At 39.7% G+C, this 24,556-nt stretch overlaps 1 protein-coding gene across 2 annotated transcripts in view; it reads left to right on the forward strand.

The window, feature by feature from the left end:
• The window catches only part of FBN1 (fibrillin 1), a 275,481-nt gene that overhangs the window by 49,382 nt on the left and 201,543 nt on the right, over positions 1-24,556 (forward strand). For both annotated transcript variants that reach the window (XM_032624190.1, XM_032624189.1), the window contains exons 5-6: positions 6,819-6,914; positions 10,743-10,838. In XM_032624190.1, coding sequence (XP_032480081.1) covers positions 6,819-6,914; positions 10,743-10,838 — 192 coding nt within the window. The remainder of the gene's footprint in view (positions 1-6,818; positions 6,915-10,742; positions 10,839-24,556) is intronic.

Consider the following 24,556-nt stretch of genomic DNA (forward strand, 5'->3'; position numbering starts at 1 on the left):
GGCACCAGGGCAAAAAGAGGATTGGCTAGACAGGGTCAGAGCGGGTTTTCTAGACTTTAACTCCAGGTCTATTAGGACAGCTCTCTACTGTCTCAGTCTCTGAGACCAGAGATGGATCCTGAGCAACCCTAATTCTCAAAAAGACCTGTCGTGGGTGATCCATGAATTCACTCAAACTCTCCTTAAATATATAGAAATATAAAATAGATTATCTTCTTAAATAATATACAGTATGTTGTTATAAAAGGTGCTCCCTAAATTTCACATTTTAGACTTTGGAGATCAATTTTATGCTCATCCTGTTTTATTTTTTATGTTCTTAAAAAGGATTTAAAAATTAAACTTGTTATTTTGAGATAATTGTAGATTCACATTCAATCGTAAGAAGTGCTGTGTAGAGATCCTGGGTACCTTCTATCCAGTTGTCCCCATGTTAACATCTTGTGAGACTATCGTGCAGGATATTGACACGGATACAGTCTAGATACAGAACATTACCATCACCACCAGATCCTTCATGTTACTCTCATATTCATTTCCTCCTACTTCTCCTTAATCCTGACCACCACTCACCTGTTGTCTATTTCTATAATGTTGTCATTTCAAGAATGTTGTATAAATGGAACCACACAGTATGTAACCTTTCAGGACTGGCTTTTTGCACTCAGCATAATCCTCTGGAAATTCATCCTATTGTTGTTGTCGTATATATCAGTAGTTTGTTCCCTTTTATTGCTGAGTAGTATTACACACTATGGATGTAACACAGTTTGCTTAGCCACTCACCCATTGAAAGACATATGAGCTCTTTCTAGTTTCTTTGATTTTCAAACAAAGCTGCTATGAGCATTTATGTACAGGTCTTTGTGTGAACGTAAGTCTTTATTTCTCTGGGATAAGCGTCCAGAACCGCAATTGCTGGGTTGTACTGTAGTTGCATATCTAGCTTTTCTAGAAACTGTAGCTGTTTTTGGAGAGGCTGTACCATTTTACATTCTCACCAGCAATACATACATGACCCAGTTTCTCTGCATTTTTACCAGCTTTTGGGGTTGCCACTGTTTTAAATTTTAGCTATTCTGATAGATATATAGTAATTACATCATTGTAGTTTTAATTTGCATTTTTCTACTGGCTTATGATGTTTAATATCTTTTCCTGTGTTTATTTGTCACCTGTATATATCTTCTTTTTGTTGTTGTTTTGAATTTTATTTTATTTTTTTATACAGCAGGCTCTTATTATCTATTTTATACATACTAGTGTATACATGTCAATCCCAGTCTCCCAATTCATCCCACCACCACCCCCCTCCTGCCACTTTCCCCCCTTGGTGTCCATACGTTTGTTCTCTACATCTGTGTCTCTATTTCTGCCCTGCAAACCAGTTCATCTGTACCATTTTTTCACCTGTATATGTCTTCTTAAGTGAAATGTCTCTTCACATCTTTTGCCTAATTGGATTCTTAACTATTTTACTGTTTATATAATTTAAACACTAGCTCTTTGTCAGATATGTGATTTGCAAACATTTTCTCCCACTCTGTAGCTTGCCTTCTCATCTTCTAACAGAGCAAAACTTTTAAAATTTAACTCCAATTTATCAATTTTTCCTTTAATGGAAAAAAATCACGCTTTTGGTTTCAAGTCCAGGAACTCTTTGCCTAGCCCTAGATCCTGAACATTTTCTCCATTTTTTTCTAAAAGTTATAGAGTTTTACATTTACATCTGTGATCCATGTTGAGGTACTTTTTTTATGAGGTGTGAGGTTGAGGTCTAGGTGTAGTGGATACCTGTGGATGTCTAATTGCTCCAACACCACTTATTTCTGAAAAGGCTATCCTTTGTCCATTGAATTACTTCTGCATTTTTGTCAAAAATCAGTTGGGCATATTTGTGTAGATCTACTTCTGGGTTCTCTGTTCTATTCCATTGATCCATTTGTCTGTCCCTTCTCCTATACGATACAGTCTTGATTACTGCAACTATGTGGTAAGTTTTGAAAATTGAGTAGACTAATTTCCTCCCACTTTATTCTTCTTTTTAAAAATTGTGATTCTAGTTCCTTTGCCTTTCCGTATAAATTTTAGACTCATCTTGTCTGTATCTACAAAAAAAATCTTTCTAGGATTTCGACAGGAATTGCTTTAAACCTGTGTGTCAGTTTGGTGAGTATTGGCATCTTTACAATTTGGAACCCCTTTTAGTTGCATAAAATTTTATCCTTTTTAATTCACTTCAGTTTAGTTAGAATTTGGGGTGCTGCTACTCCCAACATGAATCCAAGCTCTAAGGGTGTAAGAAGGCCAGGGGAACAATTGTAGAGCAGTGTGTTAGTGAGTGTGAGTGAATGTACTGCAACCACGTGCTGAAAGTGTGAGAACACTCAAAGGATGGGAAGGTGGCACTGCAGCTAGTCTGGAAGAAGTGACCTTGGAATGAGCTCTTTGCTTTCTAGTTAGCCCTCTATGGAAGTGCCTTTATCACTGCTATCCTATAACTTGTCTTTCTCTGGACCATTTGCAGCTCTGCTAGGTTTTTTGTTTTGATTTGAGATACTTTAGTGAAGTTGCTCTTCTAAGGCACCATAGATTATTTATGCACTTAAGGAAAATGTCATTGCAGTTATCTCTCCCAGTGAAAATTATTTCTATCCTGCAGTGACTCTGGTTGCCCCTATGGACTGTTGTCTCAGGTGTCAAGTCCAGAAGTTAGTCTAGCTGTTTAATTTGCCTTGTACTTTTCCTAGTGCCTACCTTAAAATCACATGTTGCCATACAGATACTTAGTTGCAAATTGTTCCCAGTGTTCTTTCTTCCCCTTGTGTCTGCCAAGATAATGGAAGTTTTTAGAATCAGTCCCAAGCTGATACATCCCAAAGAAAATCATTACCTGAGAGGTATTTAGACCCAAGTGCCAGCCCTGCATCTCTCTTGTTCCAGTAGCGTGTTTACGTCACTCTCTTTTGGTTGGTTATTTTAAGAATTAACTTGTGCTGGGCTATAATCCAAAGAAAGTTTCTTCTACTCTTTCTGATACCTGGCAAATGGAGGGCATTCAGTAAATATTTGTTGAATGATTGAAATGACTGACTGACATCTTCTGGAATGAATATAAAATTTGTTTGGGACTCTATGTGGATACAGGTTGATGGCAACATTTTCTGTTACTTCTAGGATATTGAGCCTTCTCGAAACCCTTTGAGGCTGTCTGCCCATCTTGGAGGAGAAGTTCTTCTCAGGGCCAGCTGCACGTGGTAGCATAGACCTGTACACTGACACTTAAACTCCCCTAGTATTTTCAGTTTCTGGTAAAATCTTAACACAGATTGAGTTTAGGAATCTATTCTAACTTGAGGTATTTAGAGCATCATATGGGTTCAAGTGAAGCCCTTATTTTTTCAGTTGGCTTTTTCTAGCGACATAGAACATGGTCTCCTAATTGCCAGACATCTGGAATTCTTTGTCACATCAGAGTAAATTTAGAATATGCATCAATGGCAGGACTCAATCAACAATAAAACCAGTGTGTATATATATATATACTCTCTAAACTGTTTCTGCTGTGTAGTGAAGCTACAGATCTAGTTCCTTTATTTCCCCACAGAAATCCTGAGTGATCACTCCCACCTTTAAGGAAATACTCTTTCCCCTGCAGATCTAAGACTCACAAAGAATGCGAATTTGGTAAACATGATCGTGGCAAAGCAGGAGATTAAGATGCTGTTATCTGTCGATGAGCTTTCCACCTCTGGCCCAAGGAGACATGGTACATTGGTTTATTTCGACCACTGGACTAACCATGCCTTACTGTTTCACAAGTCTGACCAAGTACTTTTATTTTCTAAAGGAGAAAGAATAGTTTATGCTGGAAAAACTTCACCTGAAAGACAGTGTAGGAAAAAGTGTAACAGCATATCAGGGAGGTTTTTATGATATTACATTTAAATGTAAGCTTACCATTCTTCCCAGAAAGAAGAATTCATTCTCTTTTTCAATTTGAACAAGTAATGTAAAGTCACTATTTAAACTACCGTTAGCTTTTTTATCTCAAAGTAGCTAAATGGCTTTGTTGCTCATGTGGGAATGGAAATTAGCTCTTGGCATGAACCACTTTAATTGAAATCAGTTTGTGGGTTGAGTTCCTATGCTGCTTGACAGATGACATCATTTCCTGTGCTTTTCCCAACCCTCACTGTTTTGCTAAGATAGGATGAAGCTAAGTTTAACTTCAGATTTTAAAGCAACTGTACACCTTTTCCTGACCTACTTAGAATATTATCCAAATTTTTCATCAAATCATTTCTTTTGTATACTTGTAAATAGTTTTTTAGTTAAAAAAGCATTTTGGCTGAGACGTTTTAATAGAAACCATAGGAGCCTAAAATAACTGTTTTAATCAGTTTTCTGGGTTGGTTGATTTTTTTTTTTTTTTACATCTTTATTGGAGTATAATTGCTTTACAATGGTGTGTTAGTTTCTGCTTTATAATAAAGGAGTTATTTCTGCTTTTATATATGGGGAAACAAAGATAAATATATATTTTTTTTTTTTGGGGGGGGGGTACGTGGGCCTCTCACTGTTGTGGCCTCTCCCGTTGCGGAGCACAGGCTCTGGACGCGCAGGCTCAGCGGCCATGGCTCACAGGCCCAGCCGCTTTGTGGCACGTGGGATCTTCCCGGACCAGGGCACGAACCTGTGTCCCCTGCATCGGCAGGTGGACTCTCAACCACTGCGCCACCAGGGAAGCCCTGTGATAAAAATATTTTTAATAGCGACCTATTGAGTGCAGTCTCAGTGTTTGAGCATAGCTTTTGGTGTCATTATCATGGAGCATGAATTAAGTAAACAGAAATTAATTTAGCAACGTTTTATACAGCACCTGTATACAGGCAAGGGATGCTCTGAGCACTTATGGGGATATAATTAATAATCATGACTCTTCCCACTCCCCACTCTCGTGATGCCTTTAGACAAATGTGCTGGGGATAGGAGAAATAACTTAAAAAAAAGTGTGATTATATAACATATATTTCCAGAGAGAATTATTAAGTACTCTGGAGTCAGAACAAAGAGGGCTAGTATCTAGTGGGGGAGGGAGGAGAGAACAGAAATCAGAAAAGATCAAAGGAAAGAACAGACGTTTGCAGTGGGTCTAGGAGATAGGTAGGATTTCAGTATTTGGTGAGAACTGTGTGTGTGTTATATGTTAGGGGTTGGGGCAAAGGGACAAAGTGACAGTTTAAAGAGGAGATTCGTGAAGAGACTAGCACAAAGTACCGGGCATTTGGTACGGCACTCAGGAATATTTGTTGAGTGAGTGAGTGACTGATAAAGTGCATTGGGGACTGAGTCATAGAATGTATTAGGAGTAGGCAAAGCAGCCCTGATAGGCTCACGGGAGGGCTTTGCATGTGAGATGGAGGGGTTCTTAATAGAGCGGACGTAGGGAGTCTTTGATGGTGTTTCAGGAAGTATGTGACATGTTCTCGAAAAGGTGCCTCACTTTCAACCTGACTTAGCTCTTCAGTACTGTCTGAGGGCATAGTAAGTATTGGGTTCTGGCACCTTCCTTCTCCCTGTTGTCATGCTGAGATTTGTGTAGCACTTGACGCAAATGGCCCTTTCTCCTGAAGTCAGCAGCCTCTTTGGGATTCTGAACTGAGCATCCTACCAAGGGGTACTGAAGAAGGTGGCTGCTGGGAGGAGTCTCCTCTCTGCTCTTGGGAGAAGATTTGGACCCTGTGCTCCAAGAAGGCTTTGCATAAGAGCAAGCATAAGCATCTGATTTCTGCTCTTACACAGAAGAAGGACTTTTCGTCCCCTGATGTGAAATTGTTGAGCCCTTTTCTCTAGGGATTTACTCCCCCAGCTTGGAGGACAGGGAGGGGTGAGCCAAATTTCCATGCCCAATCCTGGCCTCCTCGTATAGGGATGTGTCAACAATGATTAATTCGATCAAGCCTTTCATCTTCTCCGAGTAAGGTAGTTGACTGTTTCTAGAGGACTAAGGAGCAGCCTGGGATTTTGAGAGTGCCTGAATTACTGAAGCAGAGGCAGCAGAGCCCTGAAGGTGCCGGAGCCCACACCACGCTGTCATTCTCTCTCCGAGGCGTCTTTCACTCCAGCTCCTTCTAGCGCCTCATCGTCTCAGTCTAAGTCAGCCCGCCTGCCCGTGGTCTTCCTGCTCTGGGTGCTGAAGCTCTCACACTTCTGTAGGGGACGGTGTGATAAAGAGTGGGTTTTAAACACTGTGGGTCTTAGTTGGTTTAACGTTACAGTTTAAACCAGCAGCTCCTTCTGAGCCGAGTCCAGCTGTCTCCGTTATCAAGCAGTCTTGTTATTAAATGCCGTTGTAGGTATTTTTTTCCCTTCTTTTCGCTGCCTCCAAATTTTCTTTTACCAAGATTTCTTGGAATTTGTCACCCTGAATGTTTTCCTGCCCACCTACCTGGGACTCCGCATCTTTTAACAAGAAAATTATTGCCGTAGCAATCTTGTCTGGTCCCTCAAGGCACTATTTTCTTGTTGGTGTAAATTAGAGAAATGACATTGAGTGATAAGTTCTGCTAAATTAGAGAAGTCATTGAGCATTATAAAAGTAATTATCGAAGAAACAATTACGTTGCATTGTAAATGATTTTATGCGCACAAAATGACGTTTAGCATTGTCAATTGGGTTATTTCTGCATAAATATATGGATCTTGATAAACCATTTTATTTTCTCTTCACTGCGGATCAACTCGTGTGAACTGTTGCTATCTATGTGCTTAAATTGCAAAAATAAATCCGTTTTTTTTTTTTTTTCCTTTTCAAGTCCAACACTGTAACATTCGCTGCATGAATGGAGGTAGCTGCAGTGATGATCACTGTCTGTGCCAGAAAGGATACGTAGGGACTCACTGTGGACAACGTAAGTAAACCGTAGTTAGAAATATTCTAGATGTTAATCTATAGAGGCAAAGAGAATACAGAGATAAGTGCTGGTGGATTTTCTTTGATTTCCTGGGACATGGCATTTTTAGAGATGTGCAGTGACTCTTACAGATGAACAGATCACTTACCCAACGCACATAGTACCAAATTTCTGACTGGAACCTTGGAAATGGGTGGTTTGATTCATTTTTCTTTCATTTACCTCCACTACCCTGCTTACCTCATCTCTGATTTACACACCCAAGAATTCTTGTTCACTCCAGATGTATGCCTTCCATTTGATGGCTCAACATCTCCACCATCTCTTGGATTTTCAATAAGCATCTCCAATAAAGTATTTCAAAACGCAACTTCGTCTTTCTCCCCAAACATGTTCTTTTCTCTTGACTCTTGATGTCCGTATCTCTCTAGTTTCCCAAGCTAGATTCTGCTCTTACAGTATGTATCACACTGCTGGCCAGTGTGTTTGTTCATTCATGAACACTGTTGATTGTGTGTCTACTCTGTATCAGCCCCTGTGCTTTGCAGAGATGAAAATTCCTCTAAAAGAGCTCACTTTTTATTACACTAAGAAGAATATATATACCCTGCAGAAAATTTAGAAAAGTTTAAAAATATAAAAAATAAAATTTTCTACAATCCTGCCATTCCAGATATTACCTTTTAGTCTTTTAATGCATATTTGGTACGTGAGATTCATTGTATGCATAATTTTTCATATAACTTTTTTACTTAATATTTTATTAGAAGTATATTTCATTTCTTGAACATTTAAAAATACATTTTAATAGTTGCATAATACTCCATTATATATAGGCTTTACTGTTTATTTACTGAATTGTTAATGATCAGCATTTATTCATGTTGTTTCCAATTTTTGCCATTGTATATGTATTTGCTATGATGAATAATGGTATTATAAGTAAATCAAAGTTTATGTAATACCCTCCTGACTGTCTATACACTGCAATATAGTAAGAATGACGATTGAGTCTTTGGCAGCCCACAGCAGTAGCATGGAGGGAGGAGAGGTAGGACAGCCTCCCCAGTGTGGGAGACCCTTGAGCTGAGTCTTAAGGGGTGGGTAGGAGTTCCCTTGTCAGATGATGGGAGGTGGGCCTTTTAGGCAGCCGGCACAGCATAAGCCAAAGCAGCAGAACATGACGTACATAGCATGGGAGGTCAGGCTTTGGCGTTGCTAGGACTTAAGTGCTGAGGGAGGTGATGGGAAGGAAGCTAAGGTCAGAATGGAAGCCATGGGCTATTGGAGTGACTTTACGCATACCGTTTTTTCACTCAAAGTAGAGCCAGGGAAGGGGAGTGAGAAGACAACGACCAACAACATTCATCTGTTGAGTATTTACTCAGTTTACTATATGCTAGACACATGTTCAAACTCTTTACACGTATTAACTCATAACAACAGCCCTTTGAGGTAGAGGCCTTTTTACCCTCTACGAAATGAAAAACCTGGGGCAGCAACTCGTCTAAGGCTGTACAGGGAGTAATCAGCAGAGTTGGGATTTGAACCCAAGCAGTCTAACTTCACAGCCCTGCATTTAATGCTATGAAATACTGGCCTATACACTTCACTTACAGTGGTTTACAATGAGAAAGATCACTGTGGCCAGAGTAGAGTGGGAAGAAACAGAAGCAGGAAGAATAGTACTAAGGCTATGGCTAGAGAGATGGTGGGATGGGGATGGATTCAAAGGCATTTTCAGAAAGGGAATCAGAAGGAGCCGCTGTGTGCATCTTCTGTTTCCTTTGATGCTTCCAGAGGGAGTAGAGCCCAAAACCCAGTGCACGACAGGCACTCAGGTAACACCAGTAGAATTAGAAAACCTTTCCTAGACTTCAGTTTCCTAATCTGTAAAATGAGAGGGTTGGCTTAGGCAATCTCAAAATTTCTTTTCTGCTTAAACCTCTTCATTCTCTCCTAACTGTAAATTAAGAAGCAAATTAGAACAATGAATATACATAAACTTCTCTAATTTTGTGATGATCAATGGACTACTGCTATAATTTTTGGCTATAAGGGTTTGTCTGAGTTCAAGTGCACTGATCCCAGTGGATGCTGAGACAGAATTAGATGCACAAGAGATTTATTGGGGGAAAAGCCTATGAAGAATCAAAGGGGGGGCTTCCCTGGTGGCGCAGTGGTTGAGAGTCCGCCTGCCGATGCAGGGGACACGGGTTCGTGCCCCGGTCCGGGAAGATCCCACATGCCGCGGAGCGGCTAGGCCCGTGAGCCATGGCCGCTGAGCCTGCGCATCCGGAGCCTGTGCTCCGCAACGGGAGAGGCCACAGCAGTGAGACGCCCATGTACCAAAAAAAAAAAAAAAAAAAAAAAAGAATCAAAGGGAAAGAAAGCAGGAGTCAGGACAGAGGACCTTCAGACCATGATGCAGGTCACACCCCTGGGCAAGGAGACAGGGAAGGAAAGACTCTCACGATTGTATAGAAGGAGCCTCAGACTATAGTGCAACTTCATGAAAGCCTTGGTCAGGCTGATAGGGAGCCTAGAATAAAGATTGCCCCTCAGAATAGTTTCATGATGAGCAGAAACGTCCAGTCTCCACCATGCTTAGTCATTGGGTGGTAGCAGCCAGGAGAGTGTGCCCTTGGCATGAACATAGTAGCGGATCTGAAGGTGTAGCAGCTTCAGGCTGTCGGCCAACTAAGCTCCTCACTGTAGGTTTTCTTGGAGGGAGATCTGAATGGCTCAACTCCATGACTGCCACAGGGGTACAGGAAAAATGTGTGGGAAATATATGAAGGAGGAATTAATTTAAATGGAGGTGTTAGGGAAGCCTCATGGAGGAGTGAGGTTTGAGCTGGGCTTTGAGGAGTGGGAGGGACTGGCAAATTTGGCAGGGGCAGCCTACCACCTGTGGATTAAGATGCCTAGAAAGAGGCCATGCATAAGTGAGTTGCAGGAAGTTGTACGGAGAAGAGTTACTCAGGGCATGAGCTGTCAGATCTTATTTTAATGCCTTTCTCTTTTTTTTGCGGTACACGGGCCTCTCACTGTTGTGGCCTCTCCCGTTGTGGAGCACAGGCTCCGGACGCACAGGCTCAGCGGCCATGGCTCACGGGCCCAGCCGCTCCGCGGCATGTGGGATCTTCCCGGACCAGGGCACGAACCCGTGTCCCCTGTATCGGCAGGCGGACTCTCAACCACTGCGCCACCAGGGAAGCCCTTAATGCCTTTCTTGACAAGTAAAAAGTCCCCCCCTCAAGGATCTCTGGACTTATCTTACCAATATTTTCCAGAGATTCTATTATAACATTCAATTGGGTCTTTATTATGGTGCATAAATTACTGAATGTCAGTATTCATGTTTTGTCATTGGCAATTAATAGAGTGATTTAACATGCTGCATTTCTGTAAGGATGAAAGTAGAGAGGCCAGTGTTTTCCCTCATGAGAACCCTCTGGAAATTAAACATAAATCATAAGAAGAGAGTCAGGTTGCCAAAATGCAGTTCTTATCAATCAGGGGTATCTCTTAGAAACCACCATTTTAGGTGCGGAACTGAAAGCATTGCTCACATGCTTCCCAGGATGAAACTGCCAGCATTAACACAGGTACATACTCACCTATTCCAGGTAGTTTTACCTGAGTTGACTGAGGAACATCCGGGGAACTGGAACTGTACAGTAACTGTTTAAAACAAATACCAGGGTGATTATTTAGTGTTTTTATTGTTGTCCTTTCAGGGGACAGTAAATGTTACTTTATTAGCATCTACTATCAGATGAAGCCCGTCAGCCTCTCAACTCCTGTCTCCTTATTTTACAGCTGTCTGTGAAAGTGGCTGTCTCAACGGAGGCAGGTGCGTGGCCCCAAATCGCTGTGCATGCACTTACGGCTTTACTGGACCCCAGTGTGAAAGAGGTAATTTTTTTTAATGTATCGGTGTAAAGGTGTTCTAGTGGCTAAAGCTATGATTGATGTCAACATGCATTGGGTTCTTGCGGCTGCTTCGTAAATTTTGCTGAGCTTTGAGGGGGTTTCTGAATTGTCACTGGGAAGGTTCCTAGGATGACAAGACAATGGCCCTAAGTCTATGCATGTTATTCAGTAATTCTTGCCAGTGGACTGCGGGACTCAGTAGTGAGCCTATGCATAAGTACCAGTTGGCATCAAGATAAAAAGAGGAAAATTTTCCATAGAGTAAGGATTGAGCTCATTATTATCCTAGTAAATTAGGGAGGTGGCTCCAAATAAAACATCTGTATGGCAAGGGGGAAAATCCAGAATGAAACAAAAATTGCACCTAAAGGTCTATTAGGACCTATTGGCTGTAGTGGTATACAAGCTCGGCATTTAAAGTTCACTAGAAATACTGATTGCTGAGAAACAGTGCTTTCACACCTGTAGTTTATTCACTACTCACTGCTGCCCACTGACATGTGTATAATCATCATCACTTTTCTGTCTGAGAAGATCAAGGCTCGGGGAGGTCGGGGGAGCTGCCTAAGGCCACACACATAATAAGCAGCTTTAATTTGAATGTGGGTTTTCAGTTTCCAAGTCTAATGTATACTGCTGCTCTTAATTAAAAGAGATTTCTACCTGATTTGCCTATGCATACAAATAGGATACTGAGCTATATGTAAATGTGCAGTATTCTTAAATACCCACCGCCCTGACCTTTGCTTTGTTGATCATCTTGTCTTTATATTCATAGCCATGTTTTCATTGTTCCTAGTTTTATAGTGAAGATTTTATCGTGAAGATTTAGGAGGTTCCTTTCATACAAAACTGCAAAAATACTCATGAAAAATACCCACTGAAAAATATTCATGAACTTTTTAAACTTGAGTCGTCACCTTTATCCAAAGTTGTATAGAGATCATTTTATTCTAAGATGGAAAGTAAAGATTCAGTAGCAAGTGTTGAATATATGTTATTTAAAAGCAAAGAGCACAGAGTGGTATGTGAGAAATTGTCTTCTGTTTGTAGTTTTATGAGTTCGTCTAAATTCAGTTCTTTGCTGATAAAGCAACAATAACTATTTTAGCAAGTAACTCTATTATTACTGGATAGATTATATTGTATCTCTGTTCACAAGGCCACTGCATGGTATGGATATGTGACGCATCATGGACTCTTGGCCGTTACATTGTACTTGGCATCATTTTGGAGTCCCTCTTTAAAACTGTTTCTCTTTACAACTTGATGTATTTTTATTGACTTGGAGCTAATGTATATCTAATGGTCTCAAGAGTAATAAAGACAACTGTTTTGATTAGGTAGTATCATTCTGTGGCCTTATTATTTACTCAGTGATGATGATATAGGATTTAAATTGTTGAGATTAAAGTTGTTAACATGTAACTTGAACAGTGTGAAAATAATTCTGGAAGTGATAATAGTGGGCTTAATTTGTTTTAGAAAAATCACTAATAGAATGAAGTTATAGAGCATTTTACCTCTAAGAATCTGGTTAATAATTTGCTGCAAAGAATATTGATACCCATAGTTACAAATACTGATAAAACAGTCTAAAATAAAGAGGGCATGATATTTAACCATTCCACACTTATTTCTTCAAAGACTTGATCTTTGACCAAGATTAAGAAATGACGTGAATGGGTTAAGTTACTAAACTGCTAATCAAAACTGGCACTGGGATTTCTCCAGATTTTGGAGTGTCTTTAACTGCTTTCCTCCGTGGTAAGGGTATCCTAAAATTTGCACTTTTGGCCCCATAGAATCTTCACAATAGTGATTATCTAAATAAAATTAATCCCTAAATGGCAGATTTTCAGGCATTTGTGGTTGTGGAGAGTCGGGAGGAAGCAGGCTGTCTTTAATCATTGCCCTTTGCCTCTTCTACCTGGGAATACAGAACCAAACCTTCAGTGGGAGAAGGGAAACATGAGTGTGATTTCTCTCACCACACGGGAGAGGGGAGGCTCTTTGATTCCAGGATTGTATTTCCATTTTTAGTCTTCACTGTTTTCTGCTCTTGTGGAAGTCATCTGCTTACCTCTTTAAAGAATTAGAGGCAAGGTATCCTATTACTCAGACGAATGCTTGTGATTTCAAGAGTGATTAATAAAAATATGGAACTGAGTCAGGACAAATCCATCCTGAAGCATAGGGAGGTATTCAGTGTCACTTCTGATGGTGGGTTAGTATACTTACTAAGTTGTTCAACTATGTAGGCCAGTTGCATTATGTTTTAAATGGAATGTGACTTTTTATTTATTTTTTAAAATAAATTTATTTATTTATTTTTGGCTGCGTTGGGTCTTCGTTGCTGCGTGCGGGCTTTCTCTAGTTGCGGTGAGCGGGGGCTACTCTTCGTTGCGGTACGCAGGCTTCTCGTTGAGGTGGCTTCTCTGGTTGTGGAGCGCGGGCTCTAGGCATGTGGGCTTCAGTAGCTGTGGCTCACAGGCTCAGTAGTTGTGGCACGCAGGCTCAGAGGTTGCTCCGCAGCATGTGGGATCTTCCCAGACCAGGGATTGAACCCATGTCCCCTGCATTGGCAGGTAGATTCTTAACCACTGCGCCACCACGGAAGCCCTGGCCTTTTATTTTTAAAAATGAACTTCCAGGAAGTCTTTACTAATTTTCTTTCCTTCTTCTAGGAGGCTGAGCCCAGGGCCTCTTCTGCATTCTCTCTGAGCACTCTCTCCACATATCTTTTGATAGCACCTACCACATTGTATTGAAATAGCAGGTTTCCATGTGCATCTCCCCCATTAGAGTGTAAGCTCTTCAGCAGCAACTGTGGTTTCATCATCTTTTAAATTCCTAAGCCAAGCTTAATGCGTGATGCACAGCGTATGGCCGATAAATGTTGAACTGAATTTATCTTGAAGCACCAGAAAATCTTGAGATATGATTATCAGATGACGAAAAAGTATCTCCTGGAAGTAATTGCTGCTTACCTACTTGTGGACAATTCTGGATATTTCTCATTGTTTCATTTTAAACAGAGCTTGCAGTGTTGAGTCCTAATTGAATTTGGCCCCATCTTTCAGGGCCACATGACTGTCATTTTTCAGTTGGCAAGGATGCAGAAAAGAAGGTATGTTTTGACCTAAGCCAGGTGACAATAAACAAACAACCAACCTCCTATCACGATGTAATACACATGGAAGGGGACATTTCAAATGTGTTACAAGTACCTCTCAGGATAATCATCTTTGTCCCTGAGAGGTCTTGCAACTATATGTCTGCAGCTACATCAGAGAGCCAGTACAAGTGTAGACTATCCTTTGGGGGGTGATACTGGCAGGATTTGGATCACTTTAAGCTAGTAAGTGAATCTTAATAACCCATGAACATAGTGTTTTGGTTTGTGATGGAGACAAGCAGTGGATCCATGGTTGAATTACGAATCACAACTTTCATTCAACAAATGCAGTCAGACTACGAAGCAAATTTGTCTCGCTTGTAGCCTTTAGCCAGTAAAATATGTTTTAAAAAAATATTTTGGCTAGTCAGCCTCATTGGGCAGATGACAATGATACTATTGCCTGCTATGTTCAGAGGAAGAAAACAAGAGGCCTGTGACTTGTTTGGCCTGTAATGTTTACTTTTTAAAAACTGAATGTGAGGGCTTCCCTGGTGGCGCAGTGGTTGAGAGTCCGCCTGCCGATGCAGGGGACATGGGTTCGTGCCCCGGTCCGGGAGGATCCCACGTGCCGCGGAGCGGCTGGGCCCGTGAGCCATGGCCGCTGAGCCTGCGTGTCCGGAGCCTGTGCTCCGCAACGGGAGAGGCCACAGCAGTGAGAGGCCCGCGTACCGCAAAAAAAAAAAAAAAAAAAAAACTGAATGTGAGTACCTTTAGTTATAGTCTCTAGCTTGCCACAATCTCTACTACTCCCTATTGTCTTACAACCTGCTCCCTTTATTCATTAAGCTTACTTTTTAGCCCCTGTGGGCACTTGAGTTTGCCACCTCCTGCTACATTCTGTATCAAAGATTGCATCTCTTTGTGTTTTCTTTCACATGCCAAGTTTCTTTCATTGTTCTTCCTCTTATATATTTTTTCCTGTAAATTTACATTTATGGTTTTCCTGATTGCCCCTTCCTCCTCACTTTTGCCTTCACTCTGCTTGGGTCTTGAGCAACCAGTAAAACTTATCACTGCCTAAGCTCAGTGGTATGGTATTTTCGCATTTGTTATTAGAATATTGAAATGAGGTCAGTGCCTGTTTTGGCAATGATAACATAAGCTAGTTGGGTATTGCCATAGTTACTGCCAACGAGACTATTGGAAGCACACTTTCTCTTGCCATCTTGCCTCAGAATGGAGACTATTTAAAATCTTGTTAAATGCTCTTATATTAAACACAGTGAGTGGATGAGACTTCTCAAGGTAATGAAAAAAGAAAGAAGAATGATGGAGATAGACCTGAACTTGGAGACAGGGTGGGGTTACTGATGAACAGGCCTGAGGAAGAAGAGAACAAAAGATAGACACTGAGAAAACATGGAGAGAGGCAAGAGAACTAGGGGAGCACTGAGCCAAAGAAACTAAAAGCAAGAAGGACTTCAGGAAATAGCTTGGCAGTTGTTAGACTCTTCAAGGATCAAGAAAGAATGAGAATAACAAAAGGCCCTTTGATGTGATAACAGGTGACATGGACTGGGTACTTAGAGGGGGCCAGACAGTATGCGGAACACTTGACTTTGGTGATTTGCAACAACCTTATGAGAAAAGTCCTTTAATGAGTCCCATTTTATAGAGGAGCAAACAGAGGCAAAGAGAGGTCAAAGAGCTTGCCCAAGGTCAGATAGCTTGTAAGTGGTACAATCAACAACTGAACCCAGCCGGTCTGGCTGATAAGCCTGTGTACATGACCACTGTGCCATACTTGGGTTTCACTCGGAAAGAGGTCATTAGTAACTATAGAAAATTTTCTGAGAAATTATAAGAAGAAATCTAGAACTAAGAGTTTTAGAGTGAAAGTTATGGAGTGGGGGGAAAAATCCTTTCAAGAAATTTGGCAAGGTAGGTAGTTTTCCTCTCTGGAGGAAGAGTTGAGCTAAGTTGCTTTTAAATCATTTTAAAAGCCAAGAGAAAGGAGTCTTGAGTATTGCTTGGGTGTATGTAATGCAGGGTTTGGGGATATTTCTCTGTTTGATTGATTCTGATATTTTAAATATAATAATCCATTCTTGGAGAGAGGATGATTCCTGTCTGTTTGCAGTACATATAAATTGACTCCAAATGATTGAACCAACATTCTAAAATGTAGCCATAGAAAATGAATATTGTCGTTTAGTGCAGTTACCATGGAAGGTTATATAGTTTTCCTACAATATTACAACTCTTCGAGCCATATTTGGAAACTCTTTTTTGTAATTACCTTTACAGAGTCAGCAATTCATTCAAATGAGCATGTAACCATTCTTTTCCCTTTATGGGAGTCATTTGGGTTTTTAGAAACAGCCTAAAATAGGGTTGGTTCTAGTGACGACAGTCAATAATCAAACGCATTAGTCGTTTGGGGTCGAAAATTGACTTAGATTAAAAAGCAGTGAAAAGAATTGTCTTGCATGGTTCTTAAAACACATGGAATTAGATTAATATTTTAATGTCAAACTTTATGTGAGCCAGAGTATGAAGCCTTTTGGAAGCATAAGTGCTAATAACAAGAAGTTTTCTATCATTACTCCATCTGGAGGTCTTCATTATGTACCGTCTGAATGTAAGCATGGACACGAATTCTTCAAAATCCTGAATCATTTGTTCAATGTTAAATTCCTACCCAAGTCTAAACTGTGAAGACAATACTTGGATTTTTCCCAAATCAAGAAAGTCTGTTGGCTGTTCTGCTGGCTATTATAAAAAGTATAGGGGAAAGCATTACTGAACTGATAGGTTTAAGAAAAAGGAACAATGGGGGGTAAATATGGAGTGGAATAAAAATCAAAGAACAGCAATAATTCATAGTCCATCAGAGAAGCATGACAATGATGAACTAAGTCTGGTCATCATACTTGCTCTCTTAAGGGATTCCAGTATTAATGGAGCTGGAAAAGGCATTTAGTTTTTTGTTTTTCTCCAGCAGTTGAAGAATAGAACAGAGGACAGGTAGGTTGGTTGTAATTCTCCTTCATTCTCTTATGTGCAGTTGATATATGAGCAACTCTGTTATCTTCATAACTTAGCTTCCCTGATGATTCACGAATGATGATTTTGCACAGGGATCTTTTTTAATGATTTCATAGAAGAGAGTTCAAAAAGCTATCCTGAAAGCAGTTGATAAGCATTTATTTTGTAAAGCCAAAAAAGCAGCGTCTGCATTGTGTCTAATGAATGGAAAAGACTAACATATAATGATCCAAATATATAAATAACCAGGTGGTGCATTTCAGATACATTTGCCTCATTAAAAGAAAGTAGAATCATGGCCTGCTCTCAAAGGGCTGTTTAGAAAGCTTCATGGAATCAAGTGCTGATTTTCTTGTGCTTTTTTCCTTGCCGTTTTTCTGGAAGGTGTTAATGAAATGTTTGGAAATAAATTTTACAGCGCTGCATTTATGATGCTAATTTAACATAATTTTATACTTTAGGCAGCTATTATTAAAGCTCCCAGAGTAAATGCCGTAGGCTAACTCCCATTCTCACAGTGTCTTTGGAAGGCAGCGCTCTGAGAACTATGCTTATTTTCTTTTTTTTTTTTTTTTTTTTTGGTATGCGGGCCTCTCACTGCTGTGGCCTCTCCCGTTGCGGAGCACAGGCTCTGAACCCACGGGCTCACGGGCCCAGCCGCACCGCGGCATGTGGGATCCCCCCGGACCGGGGCACAAACCCGTGTCCCCTGCATTGGCAGGCAGACTCTCAACCACTGCGCCACCAGGGAAGCCCAATGCTTATTTTCTTTTCTCTAAAAAGGTAACAAGTAATAAACTGTTGTTTCTAAAAAAATGTTGAAGCCCTCTGTGAGCCTAGCTTTTGGTATTTAGTCTAAATGGAAAGTAAATACTAATGTGTAGATAGAGGCAGAATGCCTTAAGTGTTACTATGCATCTAACGTGATCTTGCAACATTTCTCAGTTGGTGGATCATTGAGTAAACTTGATTTTCCTAAAATAGTTCGAGGAAATACATCTGTTGATATAGTCGTTCAGTTTCTGTGGTTGAGGAGCTGTGTGCAAGCAGGGAACGTATGCTACCATACCATGCACACCAGCAGGACTGGTGGGATGCAATCATAAAGCAGTTTAATTTTTGTCTCGCACTCACTGTCTCTCTCAGTCCACTCAGTGGGCTACTTTTTCCCCTGCTGGGGGATGAAATTTTCTGGCCCTTTTCAGACTTTCTCCCCTGCGGGTCTCTCACGTGAGCAAAGGCATCTATAGTTGACTTACAATGTTGTGTTAATTTCTTCTGTACAGCAAAGTGACTCAGTTTTATATATATATATATATATATATATATATATATATATATATATATATATATATATATATATACACTTTTTTGTGTGTGTGTGTGTGGTACGCGGGCCTCTCACTGTGTGGCCTGTCCCATTGTGGAACACAGGCTCCGGATGCGCAGGCTCCGCGACATATGGGATCTTCCCGGACCGGGGCATGAACCCGTGTCCCTTGCATCGGCAGGCGGACTCTCAACCACTGCGCCACCAGGGAAGCCCTATACACTTTTTCATATTCTTTTCCATTATGGTTTGTCACAGGATATTGACTATAGTTCCCTGTGCTATACAGTAGGACCTTGTTGTTTATCCATCCTACATGTGACAGTTTGCATCTACTAATCCCAAACTCCCATTCCCTCCCTCTCCTCCCCTCCCTCCCACAAGTCTGTTCTCTATATCTGTGAGTCTGTTTTTGTTTCATAAATATGTTGATTTGTATCGTATTTCAGATTCCACATATGGCATCTATGTTCCTATTGGTTGCTTACATTTCCTTCCTCAACCCGGGGTGACCCCTGGTACCCCCAGCCATCTGAGGCCTCTGCTGCTCTAGGAGCCCTCTGAGAAAGGATCTAAGCTCACTCCACATCCACTTTCTCCTACAGTGGCCCACAACTAGTTAGCAGGAAACACTCATACATTTTTTTTGGCCACAATAAATGGCCAGAGTGCAAACCAACTTTGACGTGGTAACAGCCTCTCCCATGAACCATGTCTGAGCATCTGGCCAGCCAGTTTCCAAGCGTGAGACCCTCTGCAGTCTACAGCGTCCTCCAACCTGTTGTGGATACATAACACACATCGTGCAGTCTGAGCATTCTCCTTGAAGCCCCTTTCATGACTTGTCATCACAATGTGGTCTTCCACCGGTTTCCTACAGAGAGCTCGTGACATTTCAGCCCTCTCCCAAGTAACTCCCGTCCCATCTCTTATTACCTCGGATGTTTTGATATTCTTGATATGCATGAGTGTTTAAGAGCCCTGTGACCAGATCGTCATCACATCCTTCGCAAATTCTGCATCATAGTGTCACACTTGACTTAGAATATGGCATCTGTTGTCTTGTGCTCCAGTTCAAGCATCCATTTTAACATCCTCTAATATTATCAAAGTGAATAATTGAATAAGCTATTAAATTTGGTGTTAAATTTGGTATCATGGTTTAATCTTCAGGGACAGTTTTTTAACTTTATTGGGTTTTTTTCTTTTCTTTTTGCTCTTATGAACTTTAAAAAAAGATGAAACTAGTTTTTATCAGTAGCCACATTTAATATTTGGACCACTTTTCCATTTTTGGATACTCAGAACACTAGAGCAGCACTGACTAATAGAAATATAATGTGAGCCACATATGTAAGTTTAACTTTTCTAGTAGCCACATGAAAAAGTAAAGGGAAACAGGTAAAATTAATTTTAATAATATATCTTATTTAACCCAGTATATCCAAAAGTTTTATTTTAATAGGTACCCAATATTAAAAAATTACTGAGATATTTTGCATTCTTTTTTCCATACTAAGTCTTTGAACTCTAAGGCCTGTATTATGCCACATCTCAATTTAGGCCAGCTAATGGCCACATGTGGCTAGTGGCTACCATATTGGATAGCACAGTTCTAGAGCTTTGTTTCTAGTCACATCATCACTCACCTAAGGTCTCTTCCTGCTGCTGTTTATTTAACTTTTAAGAAAGCAGCATCTTAGAGAATCATAGCCTATGTTGATATGTAAAAGTAAACCAATTTTTAAAAAACCACAGAGCTAGGGACCTCAGATTAGAGTCTAATTTCTCGGGATATTTGTCTAAGTGGAGTTTTGTTCAAATATAAGTGATGAATGAAATCTCTTGTAGTCATGTCAATTAGATATAACAACTGTAGCAAATATTTCATAAGGGCTCAGCCCTAAGCTAGGCACTAAGATGGAATCAGAAGGGAGTATATAATTCTTGTCATCAGGGACTTAAAATTATTTTTTGGAAATATAGAAATACATCTACGAAAGAGTTTCAAAAGCAGGGCAAAGATTTATTTAGTTAGGCAGAGTAGATGAGGGAAAGTGCTACAGATGAAGGGAAGAGATAGTACAAATATGCAGAGGCTGGAATTGACCAGGGGAAAAGGGAGGAAACAGTCGCCCTTAGGAAGTCCCTGCTATGCCAGACTCTCAGTGTTTGGAGACCTCCTAGGAGAGAAGAGGAGGGGGGCATGATGTCAACTTGCTTAACTCCAAAGAAGGAAAGGCCTATTTCAAGTCTCTCTGTGGTGCCCTTCTATTCTACTGAACTGTGCTTCTGCACAATTTCTATATGAGGCATGGTACTGGGATTTAAAAAAATTCTCCTTTGTATATATAACTTAGTGGGTGGACTGGTCTATTTCTGAAACTGTTTTAGCTTAATCCTATGGATAGGAGTCTGGAGACCCTACCAGCTTTATATGCTCAATTGAGAGTCCTATGCTTAGTGTTTACGTTCCTTAGCAGTTATAGCCTCTAGAGAATCTGTGCTGCTTTTGGTTTATAAATGTATATTAAACAAATATATGGGACTTTGTGGTCCAGATGATGTGCCAAAGTACTTTTTGCAGAACAGTAGTCCCATGGGGGTTCCATGAAATGAAGTTTCCATGGTCAGAAGGATTTTGGAAACTATATACCATGTCCTCTTCTTGAAGAGGCACTGGATGTGTTAGCATATTAGCTCTTGGGAGTCCTGTAAGAAGGTAACTCTTTTTACATAGTTTAACCCACACTTTCAAATCTATTAATTTTAGAATTAATTAATTTAATTTACAAATTAAATGTAATCCCTGGGGTTTGGTTCTTAAATATTCTAAAGTATGATGATGGATGGATAAGATGTGGTATATAAATACAATGGAACATTACTCAGCCGTAAAAGAATGAAATTATGCCATTTGCAGCAACAGCGATGGACCTAGAGAGTATCATGCTCAGTGAAATAAGTCAGACAGAGAAAGACAAATACTCTATGTCATCACTTATATGTGAAATCTAAAAAATGAAGTAAATAAACGTATATAACAAAACAGAAACAGGCTCACAGATATAGAGAACAAATGAGTGGTTATCACTGGGGAGAGGGAAGGGGGTGAGGGATGAGATAGGGGTGTGGGATTAAGAGATACAAACTACTATGTATAAAAGAGTTAAGCAACAAGGATATATATCATACAGCACGGGGGAATATAACTGTTATTTTATAATAGCTTTAAATGGAGTATAATCTATAAAAGTATTGAATCACTATGTTGTACACCTGAAACTAATATAATATTGTAAATCAACTATACTTCAATTTAAAAAAATACAGTATGACTTAGGCAAAGTGAACTCTTCCATTAAATAGTGATAAGTTCCTGGTTCTGAAAGGTTTGATGCGGTTGGCATGCATACCATCTGGTTCTTTGCAGTCCTTGGGAGTACTACTTACCAGAACTAGCAGTATCAGATATTCTTGTAGCTAGAGCTTCCTTTTATAGATTGGTTAACTTCTCTTCTTTCAAAGTCAAGATTAAGATGTATTCCTTCCCCAATCCTTTCCTGACCATAGGGAGCTCCACCACCAACCCCATCTATGTCGTTGCAACTTGACTGACATCACCACCTCTGTCTGCCTGGACCCCATTCACATTTCTATTTGATAGTTAATGCATGTATTAAACTTTTGGTATTTGTCATACACTTTAAGCCAAATCAGCCACATTAGTATTTTTACTTCTCTAATTAATTCTTGTTTTTCTTGCATTTTATTACATTTTTAAATAATTGGGTGATCTAGTCCTTATCTTTGGGGTCATATACTGATGGGTTTCAGTGTTGTTCGCTAAGAGGCGAGGAATGAGTGTATTCATCTGTCAAAAAACTTTTTTCCGTGACATTGATTTTTGTGTTGAAATACTTACATCAGCATAAAAATATCTAGAATCCTATTTCATGGCTTTTAAGAAGGCTTATAAGCAAGTTAAAAATATTTTCTTCACTAAATGAAACACAAATGACATTAACTTAAAATATAGACATATGTATATACAGAAAGATGAATATATGTGAATATTTTATATATATTCAGTATTTTCTTTAAAAGTTAAATTCAGCCTATTAGACCCCACAATTTGGGAATTACAAAATTTGCTAATCTAGTTCTAGTTTGGGAGCTAATAATATGCTGATTTATATATAGTCTTCCAGCCAGGCTATGATCCCTCCCATAGACCAAAGAACAAAAACTGTATCTGATACTTCTTGCTACCTCATTGAGTACCAAGCCCAGTACTATGAAGAGAGTAGGTGTTAATTTACTTAATTTAACTGTGGGATCTCAAGGTTGATGAGAGAGAGTATTTAAATGTGAAATATACTTTAATACAATTTTATATCTGCTTAATACAACATTTTAAAAGAAGTACTCTGAAAACAGTACCTACAAATACATCTGTATCCTATGGAAATATTAGTATAGCTATTGATAATTGAAGTATGTGGGAAGTGAATTCTGTGGGACACATGAAAGGAAATGTTTTCCAACTTTCCTACCATATTCCCTCTGCAGCAATTCCTTTCCTCTGAACTGTTTCAGAAGAGCTTTATAAGTAAACAAGAGGTTGGAATATTTATTTCCTCTGGAAATAAAGAACGTTCTAAAGGTGCACTTCATAAAATAGGCCCATTTCTATCTCTCTCCCTGGAGAGCCCTTATCCTCCTGCCTGCCTTAGGAGACATTGTTGACTTTCACTGTTGGACACTCAACTAGGTGAAAAGAGAAGACTTGCTGGTTTGGGGGCAGATTTTACCTACACTGAAAATGTTCTTTTAAATATGTATTAGCTCTTAAGGATCATTTCTTTCCTAACATCCCAATGGAAAAGCTTATATTCTGTTAGGGATTCTGGTGAAGTAGGCTTTAAATGAAAACTAGTGAACTTTAAAAGACAAAGGCAAAGCCATGACCCTCCAGAAACAAATTTTGATTCATTCTCTGTATAATGGTTTGTAAGCTTCACTTGTAGAGTGGGGAATATTTTAGAACTTTCTTGTTGCTCTGAGAAACATAAAAGAGCAGAGGCATACATCCATCTTAATCATATAAAGCTGGCTTTGGAAAGCAGTGTGTAACAGAAGTTAGAATTGCCCTCTTTGAGGAAAACAACCTTTAAATACTGTAGAATAGTCTCTAATTTTAAAAAAATAGCATTATGTGGAATTGGATAGAGTATCTCTTTTCAGACCTTATTTAGTATTTACTTCTTTCTACATTTTTCCACAGTGCCAAACAGAGCGAGCTATCACAAAACCAAACAGAAGGTGATGACTCTGAGAAGTCATTGCAGCCCTTTACTGAGTCAGCCTGAAGTGTGCACAGGCCTCCTCTGTTCCCATGCCTCCTGAATTGTTATTCTTTTTTTTTTTTTCCTGAATGAGAAGAAATGATAGGGAAATTGTTTTCAAAACTAAATTTTATTCCAAAGGAGTCCTCATTCCAACTTGTCAATATCACGTGACAATAATTTTTAATGTCTTTAAGATACCTAATTAGGAGACATTGTGCTTTATAAATTACCCCACCATTCCTGGAAAACTGGTTAAGAACTCAGAGTCTGAAGAAAATCCTGCCATTTCTTGGCTGTGAAGTCTTGTCTCTCAGCCACGGTTTCCTAATCTGTATCATGGGAATAATAATAGTACCTATCTCATAAGATTGTTAGGAAGATTAAATGAGATAATATACAAAGTACTTAGCATGGGGCCTGGCACATACTTAATACATGTTTAATAGGTATTTGCTATTAACATTCTCATTCTCATGAAAGTGAGAGTAATCTTTGTTGAAAATGTTGTTTTAGAAAAGGTACCATGAAACTTTCAGCTGCTACTACAGTTAACCTAAATGTAGAGGCCCCAATGTAACTATGTTTTCCACTTAGAAGTTTTGTTTTCTTGCTGGAACAGCATGTTTTTTGGATCTTCTATACAGGTGAAGCCCAACATTCTTATTTTGATATCATATCAACCGTACGCTTTTTGTTGTAGCAAAGGCTAAGACCCCAATTGTTGCAGTTGTAGCAAAGGCTAAGACCCCAATAGTGCAAATATTAACAAAGGGAGGTGAAAGCGAAGGGGTGAGTGACAACCATTTCCATGAATGTAATGGTGACTGCAGCCCTGAAAAACATCAGTTTT

This window comes from Phocoena sinus, chromosome 2 (genome assembly GCF_008692025.1).
Source record: "Phocoena sinus isolate mPhoSin1 chromosome 2, mPhoSin1.pri, whole genome shotgun sequence".
Taxonomy (NCBI): domain Eukaryota; kingdom Metazoa; phylum Chordata; class Mammalia; order Artiodactyla; family Phocoenidae; genus Phocoena; species Phocoena sinus.